General features: G+C 48.1%; 1 protein-coding gene across 1 annotated transcript in view; it reads right to left on the bottom strand.

Annotated features, from left to right (window-relative positions):
• spon1a (spondin 1a) overlaps positions 1 to 25,741 on the bottom strand; it is a 177,135-nt gene that overhangs the window by 137,488 nt on the left and 13,906 nt on the right. The window contains exon 2 of the mRNA XM_056279385.1: positions 19,872 to 20,005. Within this exon, the coding sequence (XP_056135360.1) occupies positions 19,872 to 20,005 (134 nt within the window). The remainder of the gene's footprint in view (positions 1 to 19,871; positions 20,006 to 25,741) is intronic.

Here is a 25,741-nt window from a genome sequence, read left to right as displayed (position 1 = left end):
TCCATCTGTGTCGCTCTGTTGGACAAGTGGCATTTCGCTCTCAGGCACTTTGTGTCTGTCATTTCTCCTTTTCTTTCTAGGTGCTAGTGGCTTTACTGGTGCAGGTAAGTTTGCATGTAGATCGTTCACCAGATGTAGCAGGTTTCGGTATAGGACACGTGACCTTGACCCATCTGTCTCCGAGACCACTCTGTACACTGGACTGTTGTTGACGCTTTTCTTCACAACATGTGTTTTCCCAACAGGCCCTTAGCTTTCCAGGTCCACCTCTCTCTCCCAGATTACGCACAAAAACTCTGTTGCCTGGTCGCAAGATGGCCCCCCTCACATGTTGGTCGTAGTACTTTTTCCCCTTGGGCGCTGAACTGTCCGACACAATCCGGTAGGCTTCAGTCATTCTCTTGACCCAACTCTCTGTGTAGCCCCTTGGGGTCTGGGATTGCTCATTGGTGTTCAGCCTGAACAAGAGGTCAGCTGGGAGGTGCAGATGGCACCCATACAATATGTAGAAAGGTGAGTATCCTGTCGACTTGTGGCGCGTGCAATTATAAGCATGGATTAATCGAGGGAGGTGCTCCTTTCAACTGCATTTCTCCTTTTCAGCAAGGGTCCTCGCCATTTGTAACAGGGTCCTGTTAAAGCTCTCGGCTGGGTTGCCTGTGGATGGTACAGGGATGTTCTAGAGCGCCCAACTCGGCTCAAATTTTGCAAGGTGATGAAAAATTAATTTTCAAACTCGCAGCCTTGTTCATGGTGCAATTTTGTAGGATAGCCAAACCTTGGGTCAAGGTTTGGCTAGGTGAGGTGGCCGTGGTACCGTTCATCAGTGCTTTTACGTGTACAGCTGGTTTCTTCTGCTTTATGCACAGACAGTCTAGTGACATGGATTTCCACATCATGTTTCATAATAGGCCAGTAAAAGCATTCCCTTGCCAAGTTCAGAACTCTTTCCATATCAACGTGACTCGTTGTGCAGCTGTTTGAGGGCCATTGGTTTATACTGGGCAGGTAAGACAAACTGACATCGGTGGCTGGTTTTCCGGTATAAAAGTCTTTTCAATGTGGAACTTCCGTTTTTTGACTGCATCACTGACTCCTTGGTAAGAGTCTTATGTCTCTTTGAGCTTCATTATCATTCCAACGGCTGGGTCGGACCTTTGAGGTTTCGCCAGTATGTCGTGGTCAATCACAGGGATAGGGCCTGGGACACTGCCCTCAGGTGAACTGTCTTGCCTCATATTCAGGACTGCAACCCATGCAATCTCTTGCATCTTTGCTGCTCTGCTTCCCTCCCATGTAGCATCGACAACCTCCTGAGGTAGCTCCTCTGTGCACTCAATATACTCATCCACCTCCAAGGGACAGCAAGAGACTGTGTCCATGTCAATATTGGTTTTCTCTGGCCGGTATCAGATGTCAAACTGGAAATCTGACAATTCCCCTACCCACCAATGGCCGACTACATTCAACTTGGCGGTGCTCAGCATATATGTCAGAGGATTATTGTCTGTGTAGACAGTAAAGTATGGTGCATAGAACAAGTAATCCCTGAACTTCTCATAGATAGTCCATTTGAGGGTGAGGGACTCCAGTTTCCTGGAATGAAGCCTGTAGTTTTCACTCAGCTGTCGTACGGGTTCTTAAACCATACCCAGTGACCCTCAGCTTCCCATTCTGCCGTTGGTACAGAACAGCGCCCAACCCCTGCTCCGAAGCGTCAGTATGGAGAGTGAAAGGTAAGTCAAAATTCGGATAGGCCAGGGTGTCAATCAGTCTGCAGAGGACTCTTTGATGTTCCTCGCACCATACCCCTGGAGCTCTCGATGATAACTTTCCTTTCCCTCTCTTGAGTTTTCCTTGCTGGGCATCTGGTATGGCATCTTTCACTTGCATTAACTCATAGATTGGTTTAGCGATCCTTGCAAAATCTTTGACATAAGCCCGATAATAGCTCAGGAACCCAAGCACCCTGCCCTGCAGCACGTATACAGCTTCCAAGTCTTTTGGGTTGAGCCGAACACCATCCGCTGATACTAGTCATCCCACGTATCGCACTTCCTGTCTGTCAGCTCACATTTAGTTGGTCTCAGCTTTACACCATGATGCTGCAGAGATTGAAGAACTTTCTTCAGTCCTTCAACATAGTCCTCAAATGTCCTGGCGTAGCAAAGCACGTCATCTAGGTACGGGATGCGACATTCATCTCGCAGGGTGTCTAGCATCTCTTCCATGCTACGTTGAAATGCAGCTGGGGTGTTGGTCAGACCGAAGGGACTCCTCACCCATTCGTGGAGACCCCAGGGCATGATGAATGCTGTCAGGTGGTGGGAACCTTCAGCAATGAACCCATGATGATACGCCTTTCCCTGGTCCAGGATTGAGAACCAGCTATACTAACCAAGTGTCTGTGAGGTCCTGAATCTGGGGCAAGGTGTGTCTATCAGGTGCAGTTTTCTGATTCAACTGTCCGTAATTGATACAAAGTCGGAGTGTACCGTCTTTCTTCAGAACACATATCGATTTCAAATACATTCATCTGTGTTTAATATCCATGCTAACCATTAAGATAAGTTAAATTGTTCTCAGAAAGACTCATTCACCTCTCGTAACGTTTCTTATAATGTGGGAAACAAACCGCAGCTGGCAGTGCAGACCGTTATCCTCAATAGGAAAGCGACCCATATTCAGTCATTTAATTTGTGACGTTATAATGTCAAATTCCTCGTAGACACTGTATGCTCTGCTAATCAGTGTTTTACCCAACATTTAATGTTTTACCCCACATTGAAAGTAACTTAAAGAAATGTGAATGCTTCTTGTTGGCGACACAGTTTGATTTACATAATATAGGACAAAAAGGACCAGATGAATATATACTGCACTGAACATTCAATTTAAGATAATTTAAGGGTTTTAGGCAGTTGTCAACACCACAACAACCACAGATGCACTCAGCTGAAAGTCACCAGTTAAAGCAACATTATGCAACTTTTTTTACCTTAAAATAACAGCTTCAAAATCATTTTGATGGTACACTGACTTCGCCATCCTAGGGAAAAAATATCACTCGTGGGAGATCGTACCCGCTAAGTGCAAGGACAGGCGTTCGGGGAGTGGGAAAGAAAGTGACACCATTCTCCCCATTGCAAGTCAGTGTACCATCAAATTTATTTTAAAGCAATAATTTTAGGGCAAAAAAGTTGCATAATGTTGCTTTAACACTGTCGCTAGTTCAACCGAAACACCTGCAAGAAAGCAGTCGCGCTGTTACTGCTGTGAAACGCTCCAGCTCAGACAGACTTCCTGGGACTTTAGTCCAATCAGAGTGCGACACACTCGTAAACAGCCTTTCAGAGCCAATCGAGGACTCTGCTATTTCGTCTACCCCAGGTTGGTCCCGCCTACATTACTTAAACCTTTACTGGTTGTATTTGAGACCTTTTTGACGAGAATTGATCGTTGTTATTGGGTGTAAAAAATATGATCTAGCTCCCGCGATTAACTGATGACTTGACTGCTTTTTGGGAGCAGTTGACTGCTAAAATGGAGCAGTTGTTGAATGCCCTAGTAAAATCCCATGGCTGTAATTTCACCTAGAAAACGGCTTGTGTTCTATCATAACAGGTGTCTGAAATTCTGATTTGACCAGAAATGTAGAGCGCTTTGAGTGGCTGTTGCAGCTAGAAAATCGCTATATAAAATGCAACTTGGCTGACTGATTGATTGATTATCTGAATTTCAACCAGTAGTACAGGCTCTCTTAGATTACTGACATCGCAGCCCTAGTATCCATCCCCAAGGACGTAGGAGAGAGTTTTATATTGGTGGGGACAAAACCCTGTAGGGGGGTCCGGGGCTATGTCCCCCCCGGGGGGGGGGGACTGTTTTAAACTGCCATTTTACAACAGTTTTTAGCAAAGAAAAACACGTTTCATGGTTATATGATAAGGCCTCCCCCGGAAGATTATTAATATTATCATTTTTAATTTCGGCAGCTAAATTAACCATTTTTAAGCTTTTGAGACAAAAACGTAAAGCCTAGACATCTGTACATCATTGAGGCAAATCATGGTAGTTGGTTAACACATTATGAAGTTACCAAACTACCAAAACACAGTAGACCAAAATGAATGTAAATACTATATAAAACATTGTATTCACAATAAGGTTAATATAACCCGTTCCGTATTAAGGTTATAACCTTTAGAACTTACTTTCGTGTGACTATCACGGTGTCTTTGCTAGCTAAAGTTAGCCTTCCCGCGGATTGACTAGCATTGACTGGAGTTAGCAAAATTACATTTACTTAATTAAATACACGTTTCAACCTCACGTTTCATCATAACGACGTGTTTATCTTTTAAAAATGGGTACGTATACTTTGTGAGGGCATTTACAAACCTGTGAGTGATGATGAATATAAGATTCTTCGTCGCTCCCTGGAAAAGCTCTTCGTCTTCTCGTTCTTCTTCTTCTTCTCGTTCTTCCTCTTCGTCGTCGTCGTCGTCTCTTCTTCCCCCTCCTCCCCCCCCCCCCCCCCTCTCTCTCTCTCTCTCTCTCTCTCTCTCTCTCTCTCTCTCTCTTCTTCTTCTTCTTGGTGTTTATTGGCGGTTGGCAAACAACGAAATGGTGCATTACCGTCACCAGCTGGTATGGTGGGTGGCTCAGAATGTCTTATCTACGCTATCCCCCCGCCCCCCCCCCAAAAAACTCAAATCTTCTTAATTAAATTAGGTACTCTAAGAAACTGAAACAATATTTTGTAACACTCAGTTGAATTCTTCTGTAAAATATCTACTAAATCAAATCGCATTTTTATTTTTCTGAGATTTTGAGCCAGACGCCTTCTGACGATATATCATAACATGCTCTGTTTCTTCTTGTCCACAGTTCCTCTTCTTCTTCTTCTTGCTTAATTGCGAATTGCAACCAGATGGAGCATTATCGCCACCAACTGTTGCATTAATCCTTGATAAATTGTGAGTGCCACTAGACGTCACCGCAGTTACGTCTCAGCGGGCCGCCGCCATTACCAAAGACATGGGGAGGAGGGGGGGAGTTGTTGTTGTTGTTGTTGTTGATAACTAACACTTTTGCATATTGTAGCGAATTCGGGGGACAACGCAACCACAGGAACTGCCCCGGCCGGGAAGCGAACCTGTATCACCCGCACCGCAGGAGACATCGCTAACCGCTAGACTAAAGGGTCAGACCCGCCAGCCAGCGGCCAGCGTGTCTTCTTATCCATGCACGTTACAATATTGTGGGATGGGAATGACATGAATGCTGGCACATACAGGAAGTATACAGCCATATTATATATATTCATGCATATATCTAGTAGTGGATGCTCTTGTTCATGGGGGGGGGGATTTTTCGCCTCCTCCCCACATTGAGGGGGACTTGTCCCCTCCGCCGCCCCCCCCCCGTTTCTGACAACCTTGTCTACCTCCATGTGCCTCTAAACCCCATTATATCTCACATTACTCGGTAGGGTTTCACATACTTAGAGTCTGTTTTATCTTTATGCATGCTCAATAATCCGGTTGAGAAAATCACAGAAACTTAAATTAGTTCATCTAGACCAGGGGTGGGCAATCTTATCCAGAAAATGCCAGTGTGGGTGAAGGTTTTTGTTCCAGCCAAGCAATTACACACCTGTGTCTCCTAATCAAGTTCCTCAACATGACTCTACTGGTTGATTAGTGGGATCAGGTGTGTAACTGCTTGGCTGGAACAAAAACGTTCACCCACACTGGCCCTTTATGGATAAGATTGCCCACCTGGTCTAGACACAAGGTTTATTAAGAGAGAAACGTTTCATCACTCGTCTAAGTGACTTCTTCTGTCTCAGCTGACTGCAGGTATTCCCACCCTTGTAAACAATACAGTGGCATAACGACCGAAAACGATCGGTTTCATATGCAAACTGCTGTGAAAAGTAACTAGTTTCAATGGCAATGTGCACTATTCACAGAGGATTTGGGAATGTTTGCAATCACAGCATTGTAAGCTGGCGACAGATGTAGAGATGTACTCTTATGATGCTAAGTCTCTCTCCACGTGCGTTCGTGCTGATGAAGCAGTGGGGCTGGTCCGTATGATATTACTAAACGACCCCACCCTTAGCAATAGGACCACCATTAACACTGACCAAGTGTGTCTGCACCTGAAGCTGTGTGTCTTCAGTCCACTTACCTCACACACAGGGGGCAGTGCTATAAGCAGAGGTATGGGTGTGCTATGGTTTCCCCAGTCTCACCTATAGTGGCCAACTCACATATGGAGTAAATGGAAAGGAGGGCTCTGATGTCCTATCCAGGGACACCACCTAGCCATTGGTTCAAATTGTGGATGACACCTGGGTTAAAATTAAATGTCAGGATGTACCACATTTCACCGACCACATTAAGTCTGTGGACAAACACATCAAGATCACCAGGGAGGATGGGGAAAATGACAAATTAGCCTTCTTAGACTGTGAAATTGCAACTGGTGATGGGGGACATTTGGTTGTTGTTTACTGTAAACCAACACTGATCAGTACTTAAGGTTTGACTCTCATCATCCACTCGAGCACAAACTAGGAGTCATCAGGATGCTGCACTACCGAGCTGACAACGTCCCCACCAACACAGCGGCCGGGGAAGGGGAGATATCCCACATTAAACAGGCCCTGGTTAAGTGTGGTTATCCTAACCGGGCGTTTGTCAAAGCCAGGAAGACGCCCAAACAGTGCACCAGCCGATCGAAGAGAGAAAAAGGACAACAGCTGCCTAAGCGTAAACCAGCGGTGATTACGTGGCAAACGTGTCAGAAAACCTGGCACAATGTCAATAAAGTTATTGAATCGAATCCTGACACGTGTTTTCCAAACATCGCTTCTCAGTTAATTTCAAACCCCAAAACACGCTGTGCCAGAAACTGGTCCACCCCAAGGATCGGGTCCCCCGGCACAAACGGAGCAATATAGAGTACACTGTTAAGTACCAGGAGGATTGCCGTGACTTGTACATTGGGGGAAACCAAACGGACGATGGCCGAGAGGATGTCACAACACAGGAGAGCTAACACGTCAGGCCAGGACTCTGCAGTCTACACCCATCTACAGGCCAGTGGCCACTCTTTCAAGGATGAGGATGTGCACATCCTTGATAGGAAGGAACACTGGTTTGAACGGGAAGTCAAAGAGGCCACCTATGGGAAGAGGGAACAACCATCCCTGAGTACATCTGTTTCCATCTTGCAATGCTGTGATTGCAAACATTCCCAACTCCTCTGTGAATAGTACACATGGCCATTGAAACTCTAGTTAATTCATCTTGTTACGGCAACGTGCATATGAAACCGGTCGTTTTCAGTCTGAATGTCTTCTCCTTTCTCTTTTTCCGTGTGAATGATGTCGGTGTCATGTGAGGGTCCCTTTTGTGCACGTGCAGTCGGTCCTCCTCCCAGGTCTCCGTGGTGATGGTTGTCACCACCTGGATGCTGCTGGCATTCCCCTCATCACATTTTCTTTTTATATATAATATAAAATCTTTCTATCTATCTATCTATCTATCTATCTATCTATCTATCTATCTATACATATATATATATGTATATATATATATATATATATTTAATTTTGTTATCCCGTTTTTGTTTTTTTTGTTTTGTCCATGGTGATGCTGGTCGCGTGGCTCGGGTCCTGGGCTGTTCCGGTGGTGTCTGGGCACTGCTTTGCATCCAGCGCATCATATTCTTCATAAATGTTATAATTCCATCATAATTCTGTTTATTTTCTTTCAATGTTGTATTGTGTAAATTGTGTAAACACAACATCCATTGCACGTTGTCCGTCTTGGGAGAGAGATCCCTCCTCTGTTGCTCTCCCTGAGGTCTCTTCCTAGTTTTTCTCCCTGTTAAAGGGTTGCTTTTTAGGGAGTTGTTCCTTATTCAACGAGAGGGTCCAAGGACAGGGTGTTGTGTTGCTGTAAAGCCCCTTGAGGCATATTTGTAATTTGTGATATTATCTACTACTATCCAGGAAGTAGCCAGAAAACACCAAAACATGAAGGAAGAAATCAGCGCATTGTGTGGGTAAAAGTAACAGTAATAATACGTTAGCTGTATTAGCTATCAATAATAGCTGGTAGCAAGCTTAGCTTGGAGCAGACAGGTATTTGTGTTGATTTTGGATGGATTAAGCTGGCCATGGGGTCTGCTATACTGCCCAATCTATTGCCCACATTGCGCTTCTTGCGTTCTGGGTTTCGGGAAGGGAAAGAAAATGACACCCCCTCCAAACTTTTCACATATCTAGTATCCGACTTGCAGATCCCATAGGCACACCGGTTCAGCATTTTGTTGTGTGTTTGAAAGCTTGACGGACCGTTGCTAAGGTAGGATTGGACAAGCACCGTTCTGGGGCGGTACTTTGCAAAAGGTCAATTGGCCATGTCTGCAGGTGGGAAGCCAGATGTGGGTATGTGTCCTGGCCGCTGCACTAGCGCCTCCTCTGGTCGGTCGGGGCGCCTGTTTGGGGGGGTGGACTGGGGGGAATAGCGTGATCCTCCCACGCGCTACGTCCCCCTGGTGAAACTTCTCACTGTCAGGTGAAAAGAAGCGGCTGGCGACTCCACATGTATCGGAGGAGGCATGTGGTAGTCTGTAATCCTCCGCAGATCGGCAGAGGGGGTGGAGCAGCGACCGGGGCAGCTCGGAAGAGTGGGGTAATTGGCCGGATGCAATTGAGGAGAAAAGGGGGGGGGTCCTCTGTCATGTGTCCTTTCCACTGGCCTCTGTAGCGCTCACTGCTGGCATTGCTTTCTGGCTCTGTTAAAAAAGTTCTGGAGTCCCACTGCTTCACTCTTCATAGGCCTACATGGTGGTCTGCTCACAGATGCGGCGATGGTGGTCCCCTCTGCATGGACTGCATACCACCGGTGGTGCCCTCTAAGTAGTTCGTTATCTCGATCATTGTGGCCCGTGTCAATCCACTCTCACTGGCAGCGTTCAGCAGTTGGTACTGCGGTTCCTTGCTGGTAATGTCGCTCACGAACTGGTCTGGCAGCTGATCTCTCAGATTTGCGCCCCAGTCGCGTGTGCACTCCAATCCTTTCAAACTAGCTATGTAGTCTGCAAAAGACCCCCCTACCTGTTATCGTCAGTTGCAAAAGGTTTATATTTCAGCGAACACATTCTTCTTTTAACAATTCCGAGAGGGGCTTTTTACTCTACCAAGTCTTTTAGCAAAGCGAGTCTTTGGTCTGACCGTGGACCAAAATACTGCTCTACTTCACTCAGCTTCAGTTTTGTTAGATAACAAAAGTTGCAAGAGTCTTTCCTCATAATTTTCAGGCGTTTCTACCGTTTTGTCAAAAACTAGGCCCATTTCACCGTTACACGGTGCCATGCTGCTGCTCTCAGTTTCAGTAATGGGCTTTCTGGGTCAGCGCAGGAGCTACCCGCTGCATGTAAAGAAAGAATCCCATCCTCGTCGCCAAAACTTCGTCATGTGTCACCTCAATCATAGTAAACATCATAACGAGTTGAAATAACCAAGATTCTTCTTTATTGCGGACAACAAGGGCATAAGACACCAATGTTGTAGTACTCGAGTCCGGGACTCGGACTCAAGTCCGACTCGAGTCCTGATTTTCAGGACTCGTGACCTTGACTTGGACTTGAGCACTGATGACTCAGACTTGGACTTGGACTCAAGCATTGACTGCATTCGGACTCGGAAGTTGGAGATGAAGACTCGGACTTGTTAACTGATAAAGACTGTTATTTTTGTTTTTGTTAGTTTTTTGTAATAGGCCCTAATAATTTGGCACAAGATATTGATACCTATATTAAGACCATAACTTTGATCACCACATTGGTGATCAATAGCTTTTTTACGGTGCCAGAGTGGAGCACTGGAGCCCATCTTGGGGCTCGACTCAGATTCAACCTTGATGACTCGGACTCGGGTAATGGGGACTTGACTCGGACTCGACTCGGGCTCTTCTTTGGGGACTCGGACTCGGACACTGGGGACTGGAGACTCCACTCGGACTCGAGGTTTAGTGACTCGACTACAGCACTGCAAGACATTGAGGTTACCACTGACACAGTTTACTCTGTAATGCATCCATTTGGGGGCCGGTGATTTGAGCGTGGATGCATTATTAACCCGGCGTGCTCAGCCAATCCAGTGTGGTCAAAGGTTAGCGAGGATTAATCAATCCAACCCCAAAATGCATTAAACCCCCTATTACATGTTGTGCTCTTTATACAACTGGATACATTTTTTTTTTTGTTTCAGACACAACAGTTTTCAGATGCGTTTGCGATGACGGGTGCCATCTGGCTCAATTCACACCTCGATTATGACGAAATTCACAGGCCCAAGTACTGTATTTAAACACTGCACAAAGGCAAATGATTTCATTTTCAATTTCTGCAGGGTGCCGGGCTCCTTTGTCCCTCTGCACCCCGTAATCTGACCTGTCAATGTGCTCAAAGAGATAAACACATTCTGACAGGAGCATGCGGTAGCAACGCTCATCTGATCGCTGATACACCGTGTCTCTTGGACAGCTCATCAGAAACACACTGCAGGGCCCCTCCATATCACAAGCCAGGGGGAAATGACAAACAAATTGCTTCCCCGCAACAAACGGAAAGATAAACGATAGTGGAGTGTTCAATGGTGCCCTGCGTTTTATTTATTTCTTTCTTTGAGATCATATTCAGATGCGACACATATACACCCTGTCCTCCTCAGGCAACTGTCACGATAGCCGACAACGTGGAGTCGGTTGTGGGAGCGCGGTGTGATTGGACGGCTCCTTTCCCACAATCAGCCAATCACAGATCATCTTCTACTGCAGTACACCGTCTGCTTCCGCTAATGAGGGGGATCTTTCTATGCGCGCGCTCCAGTGTTATTTGCAAACGAGTTAATCCTGAAATGCAGTCGAAAAACAGGCCGAGCCCCCCTTTTTTTTCTGAAGGAAGTCCTGCTCAGTAGGCTGGACCTGATATGGCCTGACGTGCATTCTGGGTAGAAATACTTCACACAGAGGAGGGTGGGTTTGTATTTTCACGTGTCGGGGCACTTTCATTAAAGTACTGCTTAAATGGTTAGTTGATTAATCAATTAGTCGATCGGCAGAACATTGATCGATTACAAGTTTGGTAGTCAGGTCATGATGTAAGCCATTTGTCAAGTAAACGTACCAAACGTTTGTTGGTGGCAGTTTCATAGATGCTAAGACTTGCTTGCCTTCCTCCGATTTATATCATTATGAGACGAATACTTGAGATTTGTTTGGCTGCAGGTCAGACTAAGTACACAGTTTTCAAACGTCACGTTGAACTCTGGAAACTTTAGATGGGCATTCCTCAGTATTTTTAATGTTTTTTTTACAGATTAAATTATTAATGAAAAAAAATAATTGACAATCATCCAGCCATCCATTATCCAAACCACTTATCCTGCTGTCAGGATGCTGGAGCCTACCCCAGCAGTCATCGGGCGGCGGGCGGGGAGACACCCTGGACAGGCCGCCAGGCCATCACAGGGCCGACACACACACACACACACATATTCATACCTAGGGACAATTTAGTACGGCCTATTCACCTGACCTACATGTCTTTGGACTGTGGGAGGAAACCGGAGCACCCGGAGGAAACCCACGCAGACACGGGGAGAACATGCAAACTCCACACAGAGGACGACCCGGGACAACTCCCAAGGTTGGACTACCCCGGGGCTCGAACCCAGGACCTTCTTGCTGTGAGGCGACCGTGCTAACCACTGCGCCGCCCAACTGAGAGTCAGTTGTGAAACTAATCAGTTGCTACCACATTGACAGCAGAAAGAACGTGAATTTCTAACCTGTCTTTTCAAATCTCTGGCGACCAGTGTTAAGGAGCACAAGCAATCAGGCAACAACAATCCTGGAAAACCGTCTTCACGTCCACAGAGAACATCCCCAACGGTAAAGACCTCCTAGTTTCCAGAGCCCTGAGCTCAAAACTGAGGGTTGTGCATCCCGGCCTGAACTCGTGATGATCGGCCGACCCTATAGCCACGACCCAAACCACAACCAAACTCGCTCTTTCCATCCAGGGGAAGACAGCTGCTGCCCCTCAATTATACTGTAGCAGACCAGCAGGGAGGAGCTGCCTCCCCGGGGCAGCCTGCGAGCCAGTGGAGCTTCATAAGAGAAGCACACACTCAGGGTTCAAATCACACAAGACATTCGAGAACTGAGAAAGGCACATGCACACACACACACACACACGCACACAGACACGCACACACACTTCCAATTTGGTGGACAGATGTGGGTTTTTTAGATAACCATGATATCTTACGGGCAGGCACAGAGACAAGCAGTGGCAGAGCTCTGCCGAGAGATGAGATGGAATTAAAAACAAACATCACTCCGGCGGTGGCGGTAATGAAAACGTCCTGTCTGAACAAACGTGACATTATCATTTCACGTTTTATGTTGCTGTTTGTGCATGCACGTGTGTCTGTGCATGCATGTGCGTATGTGCAAGGATGTGTGCACGTGTGCACGTGTGCACGTGTGCGTGCTTATCCTCCCGTTTTGTTGCCGGCATGGATGGGGTTTATGGTAACACAGCAGCAGCATACAAAAGCGTCTCCTTCTGAATAGCTCCTCCAGCACAAGGTCCCCCACTCAGAGGCTGGGCGGCTGCCTCTCTCCAGCCCTGAGCGTCAACGCAAGAAGAAATGCATGGCAAAATAATAAGATGGAACGATTAACGCAGACGGCTGCAACTAAAGAGCTCACGAAACTAAGAGATCTCTCTCCAAAAATGTCATTTTCAGTGGCATTCCCTTATCATGGATGACGTCATCAACGCCACCATTATAACCACTGGACTTGTGACAGCATGTCTGCTAAGAGTCCGTGTACTGCTTATCAGTTCAATATTCTCATTTCACATTAGTGATTAGAAATTATAACATCGGATCCAATGATTCAAACTCTCCATTACTTGCTGCTCAAATAAATAAGAGAGTTGGGATTGTGTGTGCTGGTTTTTTGTTTTGTTTTTTCAACTGTTTACTCTTTGTTTTCTGAAAAAAGTGGAAAATTGCAGTGCTCAGGTGCCACCGTTTGCTGGGAAGAAGCGAAGGTGATTATAAATGAGGTGTGGTCAGGAGTTTCGTTTACTGTGGGAATATCACGACTACGTCTGGGTGTTTGGTTCCACGTCTTCCACATGTCCTCCAGAAATTCGAGGATGATGTGACAAGGCAGGCGGTAAGACAGTACGTTTCCTTCCGACATCACAGCTAAACTCGTTCCTTTCTGACAGCTCTCTCTCTCTCTCCAGCTACAGAGAGGCTAAAATATTTTTTTTCTTTGAGATATAAGAAAGTTTTATCAAATTTTGTCATTTCCATGCAGTTTTGATAATGTGATACTTCATAATGCCAATGAAAATGTCTTTTTAATATGCACTAATATGTGCGAAAGTATTGGGACACACTTCTTAATCATTGAATTCAGGTGTTTCGTTCAGACCCATTGCCACAGGGGTATAAAATCAAGCAGCTAGCCATGCAGTCTGCATTTACAAACATTTGTGAAAGAATGGGTCATTCTGAAGAGCTCAGTGAATTCAAGCGTAGTACCGTCATAGGATGCCACCTTTGCAATAAGTCAGTTCGTGAAATTTCTCCCCTGATAGATATTCCGTGGTCAACTGTAAGTGGTATTAATGAAAGTGGAAGCGTTTAGGAACAACAGCAACTCAGCCATGAAGTGGCAGACCACGTAAAGTCACACAGCGGGGTCAACGAGTGCTGAGGCGCATAGTGCATAAAAGTCACCAACACTCTGTTGACTCAATAACTGCAGAGTCCCAAACTTCCTCTGGCATTAACATCAGCACAAAAACTGTGCACCAGGAGCTTCATGGAATGGGTTTCCATGGCCGAGCAGCTGCATGCGAGCCTTACATCACCAAGCACAATGCCAAGCATCAGATGGAGTGGTGTAAAGCATGCTGCCACTGGACTCTGGAGCAGTGGAAACGTGTTCTGTGGAGTGACGAATCACGCTTCTGTCTGGCAGCCTGATGGATGAGTCTAGGTTTGGCGGATGCCAGGACAACATGACCTGCCTGACTGCATTGTGCCAACTGTAAAGTTTGGTGGAGGAGGGATAATGGTATGGGATTGTTTTTGAGGCGTTGGGCTAGGCCCCTTAGTTCCAGTGAAGGGAAATCTTAATGCTTCAGCATACCAAGACATTTTGGACAATTCTATGCTTCCAACTTTGTGGGAACAGGGAGGGCCCTTTTCTGTTCCAGCATGACTGTGCCCCAGTGCACAAAGCAAGGTCCATTAAGACATGGTTGGGTGAGTTTGGTGTGGAAGAACTTGACTGGCCCGCACAGAGCCCTGACCTACACCCCATCAAACACCTTTGGGATGAACTAGAACAGAGATTGCGAGCCAGGTTTTCTCGTCCAACATCAGTGCCTGACCTTAAAATGCTCATCTGGATGAATGGGCAAAAGATTCCCATAGACACACTCCAAAATATTGTGGAAAGCCTTCTCAGAAGAGTGGAAGCTGTTACAGCTGCAAAGGGGGGACCAACTCCATATTAATGCCTATGGATTTAGAATGGGATGTCATAAAAGCTCCTGTAGGTGTAATGGCCAGGTGTCCCAATACTTTTGTACATACAGTGTATATCTTATAAATCCATATCATTTTGTTACCCTGTTTCAATGTTATATCCTTCTCTCACTCAGACGTGTGACTGATGTGCCCCCCCCCCTGTATCCGGCCAATTACCCCACTCTTCCGAGCCGTCCCGGTAGCTGCTCCACCCCCTCTGCTGATCCAGGGAGGGCTGCAGACTACCACATGTCTACTCCGATACATGTGGAGTCTCCAGCCGCTTCTTTGACGTAGCGCCTGGGAGGACCACGCTATTCCCCGCAGCCCCCCTCCCCCCGAACAGGCGCCCCGACCGACCAGAGGAGGCGCTAGTGCAGCGACCAGGACACATACCCGCATCCGACTTCCCACCCGCAGACACGGCCATTGCATCTGTAGGGACGCCCGACCAAGCCGGAGGTAACACACGGATTCAAACCGGCGATCCCCATGTTGGTAGGCAACGGAATAGACCGTTACGCTACCCGGATGTCACTAATGTATTTTTTTTTCTTTTCGTCTCCATGGTAATGGTGGTCGCCTGGCTCGGGTCCTAGGCTGTTCCTGTGGCATCTGGCACTACTTGGCATCCTCCTCATCATATTCTTCATATATCTTATAATCCCATTATAATTCTGTTGTCCTCTTTTAATGTTGTGTTCTGTAAATTGTGTAAACACGACATCCGTTGCACATCCGTCCGTCTTGGGGGAGAGATCCCTCCTCTGTTGCTCTCCCTGAGGTTTCTTCCTAGGTTTTCTCCCTGTTAAAGGGTTTTGTTTTTTTTAGTGAGTTCTTCCTTATCCGATACGAGGGTCTAAGGACAGGATGTTGTGCTGCTGTGAAGGCCACTGGGGCAAATTGGTCATTTGTGGTAATGGGCTATACAAATAAAATTGACTCGACTTGATGGCAGCATGGCTACTGGGAATTGCTAACCCCCGGCTTGTAGTCGGGATTTTGCGGGATATTTCTTTAGAATTGGGCAGCTTTCCCCCCCCTCTCCCCCTTTGCCTCTCTCTCTCTATTAGCCCCTCTCTCGCCGTCTGCGCTCCGCTATTACAGCCGCATATGGACCTTATAGGTGGACGTTCCGTCACCGCTCTCTTCCCGCCTCCCTCTATTCATGTGCCGAGCTCGTCGTGTTCCTCCTGTCTGGTTATCGGTGCCGGTCCTACTCACGCGAGCTGAGGGGGGAGCAGACAGGCAGTACAGCGTGACCTCCCTGAGAAAACCACGACAATAACAGTGTTGAGGAGGGAGACGAAGAGGAGGGGAAGGCAGAGAGAGCTGAGAATTAGGAGCCGAGGTGCGAGAGCTACGCAGGAAGGGGCCGATGGTGGCGAGTTCACAGATGAAGGAGGAGAGAGCTCATCATTCACTTTGACAGTCATCTAGCAACGCGTCTTTTTTGAAGTTGGAAAAGATCAGATTCGCCACACGGGTGGTCGACAGAGCCGTCACTGGCGGCTCCTGATCACGTATGCTATGAGTCGGAGCTCCCTCGCCCCCACTCCCCCCCCCCCGAATGGCTACCTGGGTGAGATGATTAATACCACGTGGCAGCTGCTCCTCAGTTTGGCAGCACACTGAAAATCTCCGAACAGATTGTTATGCACCGCGGTGACCCACACATATGCGCACTACACCTCCCTCTCTTTTATTTAGTCATGCATTTATTTATCTATTTATTTATTCTGTTTTACACTAATGTACCTCATTCATTATTATTAATAACAGTTGTGCGTTTTTTGTTATTCGCCATCATAATTGCTCGGCCTAAGATAAGGAGGTCGAAAAACTAAGTGTGCGGGGGGGGGGGGGGGCTAATGGAACAATGCATGGCAATGCATGGCAATTGCGTCCCTACAGACGCAATTGACCGTGTCTGCGGGGGGGGGGGGTGGGGGGGTATGTTTCCTGGTCGCTGCACCAGCGCCTCCTCTGGTCGATCGGGGGACCTGTTCAGGGGGGAGGGAACTGGAGGGGAAATAGCGTGATCCTCCCACGTGCTACGGCCCCCTGGCGAAACTCCTCACTGTCAGGCGAAAAGAAGCGGCTGGCGACTCCACATGTATCGGAGGAGGGGGTGGAGCGTGCATGGATAAGTAGACACGTTGGTCCTTGACTAAAGGGTCCGACCCGTTAGCCAAGGACCAACGTGCCTACTTACCCATGCACGTTCCACTACCCCCCTCGGGAAGAGCGTCCCCGCGCTTCAGCGTATCAGCTCCCTCGCGCCGCTGGGCACACGCGCTTCCAATGACCTCACCATCCCACTTCTGACACCAATGTAGCGAACTCGGGGGGGGGGGGCAGTCCGGGAACCGTCACAGCCGGGACGCGAACCCATATTTTCTACTCCCCAAGCGACAACGTTAACCAGTCGACTAAAGGGTCCGACCCGTTAGTCAGGGACCAACGTGTCTACTTATCCATGCACGTTACAATATGTCTATTTTCAAAAAATATACATACACTAGAAGAACCCCGCTACAATGTAGCGGTTTGGTTATCCACCCGTCTAAATCTCCCTCCTCTTCATCCTGCCAGCTAACCGCCTCCCCCCTGCCCCTAAACCCGCCCCCCACTCCAACTCCCTCCCCCCAAATGCTCAGAATCATCTGAAATGCCGAGAAAAGTGGTTTACCCCCCCCACTCTTACTCCCTCCCCCCAGATGCTCAGAATCATCTGAAATGCCGAGAAAAGTGGTTTTTAGCCATTTTTAGAAAATGCATATTTTGCATAATTATGCATAATTATTATAATTATATTTTAATGTTCTGCTATTTTTCTGGTCCTCTCTGGAACAATACCTACCACCTCCAAAAAAAATTAGGATCATAAGTGCATTTTTGCAAAAAAAATGCATATATTTTGCATAATGCCAAAACATTTCTAAGTCCCAGAAATTTTTTTTATATAGGTGAAAAAATCAAAGATGCTCAGAATCATCTGAAATGCCAAGAAAAGTGGGGTTTTTTAGCCATTTTTAGAAAAATGCATATTTTGCATATTTATGCATAATTATGCATAATTTTAATTTTCTGGGATTTTTCCCCTTACTCTCTCAGACAATACCTACCACCTCCAAAACGAATTGGGATCATAAGTGCTTTAGTTTTCGGTCCCGCTATCTACACTAACACCACACACACACACACACACACATTACGAAAATATATGAGTAGATATATGTTCATAAAAAAAACAAAAAAACAAAACTTTCGCCCCACACCCTTCCTGCGGGGAGACCAGCCCCGGGAGAAGGCGGCAGGCCGACCCACCACTTTAATAACGCGGTGATCGGAGGCGACGTTTCCCCGTCGTCCTCCATGCTGCACACGCCCAACGTGATTTCCCCACAGCACCGGGTTGTTAAACGGGATCGTGCCGTGGTCTTGTCTTTGGCCGAGCATACCACTACTCTTCTGTATCGGAGCAAGCCCGCAGGACACACAACAGCAGCATTGATTGGTGTCACTCAGCCACTGACGCTTATAACGGTGTAATGAATAGTTTATGAGGGCAGGCCGGTGCAGAACATCGATAAGACGTGCTGTATAAGAGTAGATAGGGGGCAGGGGGGGCTGCGACAGAACCGAGCTCGTGCACGTGCGGATGTGATAAATGAGAGGAATACGGGTGAGACATCCCCCCGCTGGGGTGTACACATGTGTGTCAAAAACCCGTTTGTCGGATGGGCCATTGACAACATGAAGTCAAAGCTGCAACAGATGAGTTTGGAAACAGCTGTACGACTCGCCCTTTACTCGGACATCGTTTACACAGAGGCTCCTTGTGCCGTGTGATTACATCAAGACTGCCATTTATAATGTAGTTTTTTTTCTCTTGATGCCCAAGACAACACAATTTATCGACCAAGCCTTATTTTTCCATAATGAAAAACAATACCCTATCATTATCCACAGGATGAAATTGGAGTCGTCGATGTAATCTGATGAAGAGTTTACCATTCATATAACATATTCATATTACACATACACATATTACACATTCATATTACACTGGAGCCTATGGAAGACCTGCTGCATCCCTGTACTGACGCCAGAAAGCACCCCGGGAGTCACATATCTGCTCATTAGCATCAGGACACAACGCCATTAGACGAGAAGGTCTTGGTCACTCCCATCGGTTGAGATAGACGTGAAGAAACTTGATAGTGCCCTGGGAGACCGTCTGACTGGAGACCAAGTGTTTGCCACGCAAGCATTTGTGAGAACCTATGGGAACGGAGCAGCTAGCTCTCTGCGTCACTGAAACCCCCATAATAAATGGCTTTTTTTTGGGGGGGGGGGCTTTCTCCCCAATTGTACTTGGCTAATTACCCCACTCTTCCTTCCGAGCCGTCCCGGTTGCTGCTCCACCCCCTCTGTCTCACATGTCCCCTCCGATACATGTGGAGTTGCCAGCCGCTTCTTCTCACCTGACAGTGAGGAGTTTCCCCAGGGGGGACGTAGCGCGTGAGAGAATCCCGCTATTCCCCCCAGTTCCCCCTCCCCACCCAACAAGCGCCCCGACCGACCAGAGGAGGCGCTAGTGCAGTGACCAGGACACATACCCACATCCGGCTTCCCACCCACAGACGCGGCCAATTGTGTCTGTAGGGACGCCCGACCAAGCATGAGGCAACACGGGGATTCGAACCAGCAATCCCCGTGTTGATATATAGGCAACGGAATAGACCGACATGCTACCCGGACTACCTGATACACTGCTTTTTAACCTGCTACAAACACCAGGTTAGCCAACAACTAATACTATGTAAACATTCGTTCCCTTAGCACGTTGGAAGCTGATTTCCTGATGGACTTCTGATCATCTTCTATTAAACACGTCTCACGCACGCATGTTGAGCAGAGGAGATACTATATGTTGAGCAGAGGAGATACTATATGTTGAGCAGAGGAGATATGTGTTAAGCAGAGGAGATACTATATGTTGAGCAGAGGAGATACTATATGTTGAGCAGAGGAGATACATGTTGAGCAGAGGAGATACTATATGTTGAGCAGAGGAGATATATGTTGAGCAGAGGAGATACTATATGTTGAGCAGAGGAGATACTATATGTTGAGCAGAGGAGATACTATATGTTGAGCTACGTAGTCCCTTTTGCCCCGTTGGTAAACTTTGAGGCAGGGTCGGCGTACATACTTGAGGATGACACAACCGGAGCCACTCGGGGGCGCCGTCCAGAACACCTGGATGCTGATGCGTCTACGAGGGGTGCTCTCCGTCACTGCGGGTGGGCAGTTGGTCATGAACTGCGTGTCCTCCTCATCAATGATCTGTGAAGCACACACACACACACACACACACACACACACACACACACACACACACACACACACACACACACACACACATGTCAACACGTGGAACCACACACAAAAGTTTCACTGTCCAGGACAGCGAACGCCAGGACGACTGTCGGAACTGCCGGTCTGCATGGGCTAGCAGTTAGCTTAGCCTGCCCCGCTTCCGCGTCCTGTCAGACCGCCCTCGGTGTTTCCTCCTCGGGCGCAGCTCCAGGCAGGGGCCGCGGTCCCTCGGCCCACCGGACGCAGCAGAACAGGCTCCCCCTGCCGATCCAGCGCCAGCTCTCCCAGCCATCATGATGTCATCAGGCACTCATTTACATACAGCCAATCAGATCAAAATCACCAAATAATGAAACCCCGCCCACCCTCACCATCAACCTTTAATTCTCCTTGCCACTCAAAGCTCAGGTCGTGAATACTGATGAGGACTAGACCACTCCCCCACAACACACACATACAAATACACAATATTAGTCATTTAGAAATAAAAAATGTTGCATACTATTTCATTGTGCAGTGTTTTATACACGAAAAGTCGAAACTGATTTTAGGTTTTGGTCCCACTTTAAGGTTGAAAAGCACTCCCAGTGTACTCAAATGTGCCTGCAAGGTGCCACCAGTTTTCGAGGTTCGCCTGCAGAGCTCCGAGAGGAGATGCTCGTGCGACTGGATAGCTATTACATTAATTCCCTTCTAATTGCATCTCTCAGCGCGAGTTCAAGTGCCCACAGATGTAGTTACTGAAAATGCTTTCGAAATTAATTCAGAATATTCAACGACATTTGATGCAAAGTAAAAAAAAAAAGCACTCGAAGTTTAGAAATTAGTCAGGAAATTGCAATGTGGAAATTAGAGCAGCTCACCTTTTGACTCAAAACTTTCATGTTTTGGGCACGTCATTTGTTGTACTTCAGTAATAGCTTCAACTACCCTTCTTTTTTTTTAATGGAAAAGGTTGAAAGCGGAAATAGATGAAAAAGTTATTTCACCCCCGAAACGTGTTCAAGACCTACAGAGCGATTCCAGAAACTCAACAAAATGAAACGTCCCTGTAATGTCCTTGTCTTTCTTTCTTTCATTTAAAAAAAATTAATTTCCTTCTGCCATCCAAATTTGGAAAACAGGGTTTTTATCCAACACGAAGAATATGTGCTGGAAGTGTGTGTGTGCATGTGTGTATGTGTGTTGGGGGGGCTGGTGGTGGCGGTGATTCATCCTTTTCAGTCCCTGTGGAAACCTGTCATGTGTGCTCTGTTTGAGACGTGGACCACAAGCGGCTTGTAACCCCGGAGGAGGGCACAATGGAGCCGGGTCAGGCGTTTGACCCCACAACGCAAAGCGATCAATCCAGCGGAGTGAATGGCTGGTTGGCACGTTGTTCAAACCCACAATGATCTCTTTTCTCACGCCGTCTACATTGTATGTTGCCCCTTCTTCTTCTTCTTCTTCTTCTTCTTCTTCTTCTTCTTCTTCTTCTTCTTCTTCTTCTGGGGTTCACGCCGAGGATGACCAGGGAACTGTTTTGTTGTTTTGTTTTTTTAATATGAACTTATTTTTATTTGTTCAGGGAAATGTTTATCCACTCTACAACATGTGAAGGTACCGCTGGCCACCACGACACACCGGCTCATGTGGATTTCAGCTTTGTGATCCGGCCGCACCAGGCGCTGGACTAGCGCGTGGGGCGGGCGCAGGCGCTGCATGCAGCCGTGCTGGTCGGACGAAACGAAGCGCGGCCCGTGGGCTATCCAGAGGGCAAGGGCGTGCGTTGACAGGAAGTGACATCAGGGCAATAAAACCCGGGAACTTTTTCACTCCATAAAGCTGTCAGCGGAGATTTTCCTTTGACGCACCGCGTTATGAATGCTTTGACTCTGAAGGGGGTTTGTATGTCTATGTCTGTGAGCGTGTGTGTGTGTGTGCGCGTGCGTGTGCGTGCGTGTGTGTGTGTGTGTGTGTGAGGGGGCAGGGCAGGGCTGGAGGAGCTCTGTCTGGCGTGGCTTGTATGTGCATGAAGCCCCGTTGCAGACTGAGGGATTATACACCGCCCCCCCCTCCCCATCCCTCCTCTACCACCCCCCTCCCCATCCCCTCTGCGTTCCCATGGTTTCCGTAAGGCATCCCGAGACGGGCCTGACTGGACTAGAACACATGTTAGAGCCAGCGATGTCCCATGGGAATGCATTAAACACCATCTGTGTAAAAGGAGCGACCATTTTGCTGCAAAATGACCTATGGCCTATTTCTACTGGCGTGTGTGTGTGTGTGTGTGTGTGTGTGCGTGTGTGTGTTTGTTTATCCCCGGGGAAAGTGAGCGAGCGAGTGAGCAGGACACAGACACAGACTATATATGCGGGGAAACAGCGAAAACATACAACGCTACCAGTTGGGAATCCAACGAGCCGCCATGTGCTGGGAAGAGCCTGCGCAGCAGAGCGTGCAGGTGCTTGGCTGTAGGAGGCGGCCAGACTCAGACGGTGACACGGAAACGGGCAAAACAGGAAACAGAACTCCATAAAGTGAACTGAGGCAAGTGTCGGCGCCCCCCTTCTGATGCCCGTCGCAGCCTCTGCAAGACCCCCGCTCCGTGATGAAGTGTTCTTCGTGTCATGTTTCACACTAAGTTGTTTTTTTTTTGTTTTTGTTTTTCTTCCTTGGCTCGGAGGACAATGGCTATGTCAAGCTTCATAACGCCCCCGTGTTGCACGGATCTTCGGAAGACACACACACACACATACACGATTATATTCACACGGCCACACGCCGTTTCTCCTTCTGTCACCCCGCCATGCGGAGAGAGAGGTGACATCCCGTCAGACATCGCTCGAAATCATCAGCGAGACCACACCCGCCCGTGCGCGTGCGCGTGTGTGTGCGCGCGCACACACACACACAGCGGCAGCTGCCCTCCCGGGAGGGTTGAATGGAAGGGCTTTTCATCAAGTCAGGAGCTGTCCGGAGATGGCTGAGATGGGGCACACCAGCGGATTTCAAATGAGCCGTATGTTAAATAAGGGCTGACGTTTGGGTTGCTGCCCCTCTTTTCTCGCTGCTCCCGGACGACAGCCCACCCACCGCTCTTTCAGAGCGGGGCAAGGCGTGCGTGTGCGTGTGTGCGCGCGCGCGCATGAGCATGAGAGCGGTAATCAATGTAGATTTGTCTGCGTGTGCATGCTGCGTGTCTGCTCGAGCGAGCAGCGAGGCTCGTGCGCACGCCTGTATGTGGAACTGTGTCTATAAGCACGTGTGTGATGGTGAGCTCTTCTGACGTAAAAGCGACGACGCGTAGAAGGTGGTGCCGTGCAGGTGGAGGTGTATGTGCGGGGGGGGGTGTGGGTGTCTCTGAGCAGCAGCGTGTTTGTTTTCATAGATCTGCAGGACAAAGTCTGGAGCAAGACGAGGAACCCTGTCCACCTGCTAAGGGGGGTGGGGGGGGGGGTGGGGGTAAGATGTGTTTCCTACGGGTAACGCACACATCCGCTTGTACTTTTTGATGCAGACATGTAGACCTCATGGTCCGGTGTCTAGCCATCCAATCCACCTGCCACCTATATTCTTCTTCTTCTCCTTCTTCTCCCTTCGGCTTGTTCCCTGTTTCCCAGGGGTCCCACTGTGGATGTGATCGTTTCCGGCGGTACCCCGGGAGGGCACAGCACCGACGGCGGGCACAATGATTTGGCAACATTTAACGTCAGATGCCTTTCCTGACACAACCACTAACCCTATGGATGGCTCACCTATATTATATTATATACATGTACAAAAAAATATATATATATCGGTGTTTTCCCCAGAAACCATCAATGGTGTTGATAAAAGTGCTCAACAGATGAGTGGAATAGTGACTTGAGTAGTGACCCCGATTATTCCGCTCATCTGTTGAGCACTTTTATCAACACCATTGATGGTTTCTGGAGAAAAAAACGCCATTTTTGCTCCCTACCCTGTTGAGCACTTTTGAAGCCACCATCGACCCAGTGAATGTTGTGTATGTATGTATGTATATATATAGGGAGAGCTGGCGGGCGTTGTATCGGCTGGGAGAGCCTGGTCTGCTGCGTCCTGTGGGCCCAGGGACCACGGCCCTGCCCGGAGCTGCACCGGAAGAGGAAACACCGAGGGCGGCCTGACGGGACGCGGAAGCGGGGCAGGCTAAGCTAACTGCTAGCCCATGCAGACCGGCAGTTTCCTCAGTCATCCTGGCTGGCGTTCGCTCTATTGAACAGAGATTTTTTTTTGTTTAGTTGGGATACATGTGTTAGTCTGGATAATGGATATACTATATGTGTTCTTGTAGTTCCTGTAGTGTTTGGATACGTGGTCCTGTCTTTGTGTTGGGCTGGGGGGGGGGGTGTGCAGTTTCATGTCATGTGTGCAAGTGCATGAAATGACATATAACGTGTTTCCGATTCTGATAGTCTGGTCTCTCTATTATGCAATTTATTACTCAACCGATGTGTGTGTGCGTGCGTGCGTGCGTGCATGCGTGCGTGCGTGCGTGCGTGTGTGGCGGAGTGATTGAACGTGACCAAATGACGCAGTGTGTTTTCCCTCCCTCGGTCGGATGTTTAGTGTTGTCTGTCCCAGCGCACAGCTAGCAGGCCGTGCTCCGCCATACCGCCGGGGAGCCTGCTCAAGGCTGCCACTAAATAACAGCAGCACGAAATCGATTGCAAGGACAAATAAAACAGGAAGGGGGGGGGGGAAGAAGAAGCTTGCGGCTATTGATGATGGGAACTGAGATGTGAGGCACATGAGGGAAAAGAATAAAACGTGCCCGTTATTTCGCCTCATCCCCAATTCAAGGCTCAGGTTCACGCGGAGTGCCACGGCATGGCAGCAGTTGTGAGGAGGCGGTGTGCGAACTCCTCCTCATGCCTCACCACAGGCGTAGTCAAATAAAAATGGGGGGGGGGGATTTTATGTGGAAAAGGGCTGAAGACAACAGGTTCACAAGGGTTGGAAAAGGAATTACATCTTGCACTGGCACCTTTAAACAGGCTCTTAAAACTAATGTAACAGCTTTTTTCTTAACAAGGTCTGTCTTAAGAAAACGCACTGGAGGACTTGAACAGCCCTGCCCGGCCCTGCCCTGCCCGGCCCTGCCCGGCTCCGGGGCGGCACTGGAAATGCATCCGAAGGGACGGCAAAGGGGCGCACTTGAGAGCTGTGACGAGGCGTTTCGGTCTCGAAATATGAGGGGGGGGGGGCACAAGATATTTGGATGCTGCTGCAAACTGCATCGCCGCACGTCCCGACTACACGTCGTTTTGTATACCTGTGATGTGAACGGCGGCGTTGCACAGAGCTGCGCTGTGCAGCGAAAGTGCAGAAACCAGCGCCGACAGAATCCTAGTCCAGGAGCACAACAGCTGAACACGGACGATATATCATAAAAAAAGGATACCAAGCAATAATATATATTCACCCAGGAGGCGCTTATCCATGCATATATTGGACACTATTAGAAGCTGGCCGGAATGCTCGACTGGTTAAAACCTTTGGAAATACAGTATGAATAATCTCACTCACAGATGCGTGAGCTGAAGTGTTCATCAACCTAAAAGAAAACCTCTCCCGCACCTAACGCTGCATCGCAATTACAGCGGCTTTGTTTAACAAGCGCTCATGAGGAAGCAATTATAACAAAGTACCCAGAGAACCCCCGCCTCGCTTTCTTTCTCACTATAACCCTCCAATACC

Source organism: Lampris incognitus, chromosome 4 (assembly GCF_029633865.1).
Source record: "Lampris incognitus isolate fLamInc1 chromosome 4, fLamInc1.hap2, whole genome shotgun sequence".
Classification (NCBI taxonomy): domain Eukaryota; kingdom Metazoa; phylum Chordata; class Actinopteri; order Lampriformes; family Lampridae; genus Lampris; species Lampris incognitus.
This window is presented reverse-complemented; position numbering and strand designations above follow the sequence as displayed.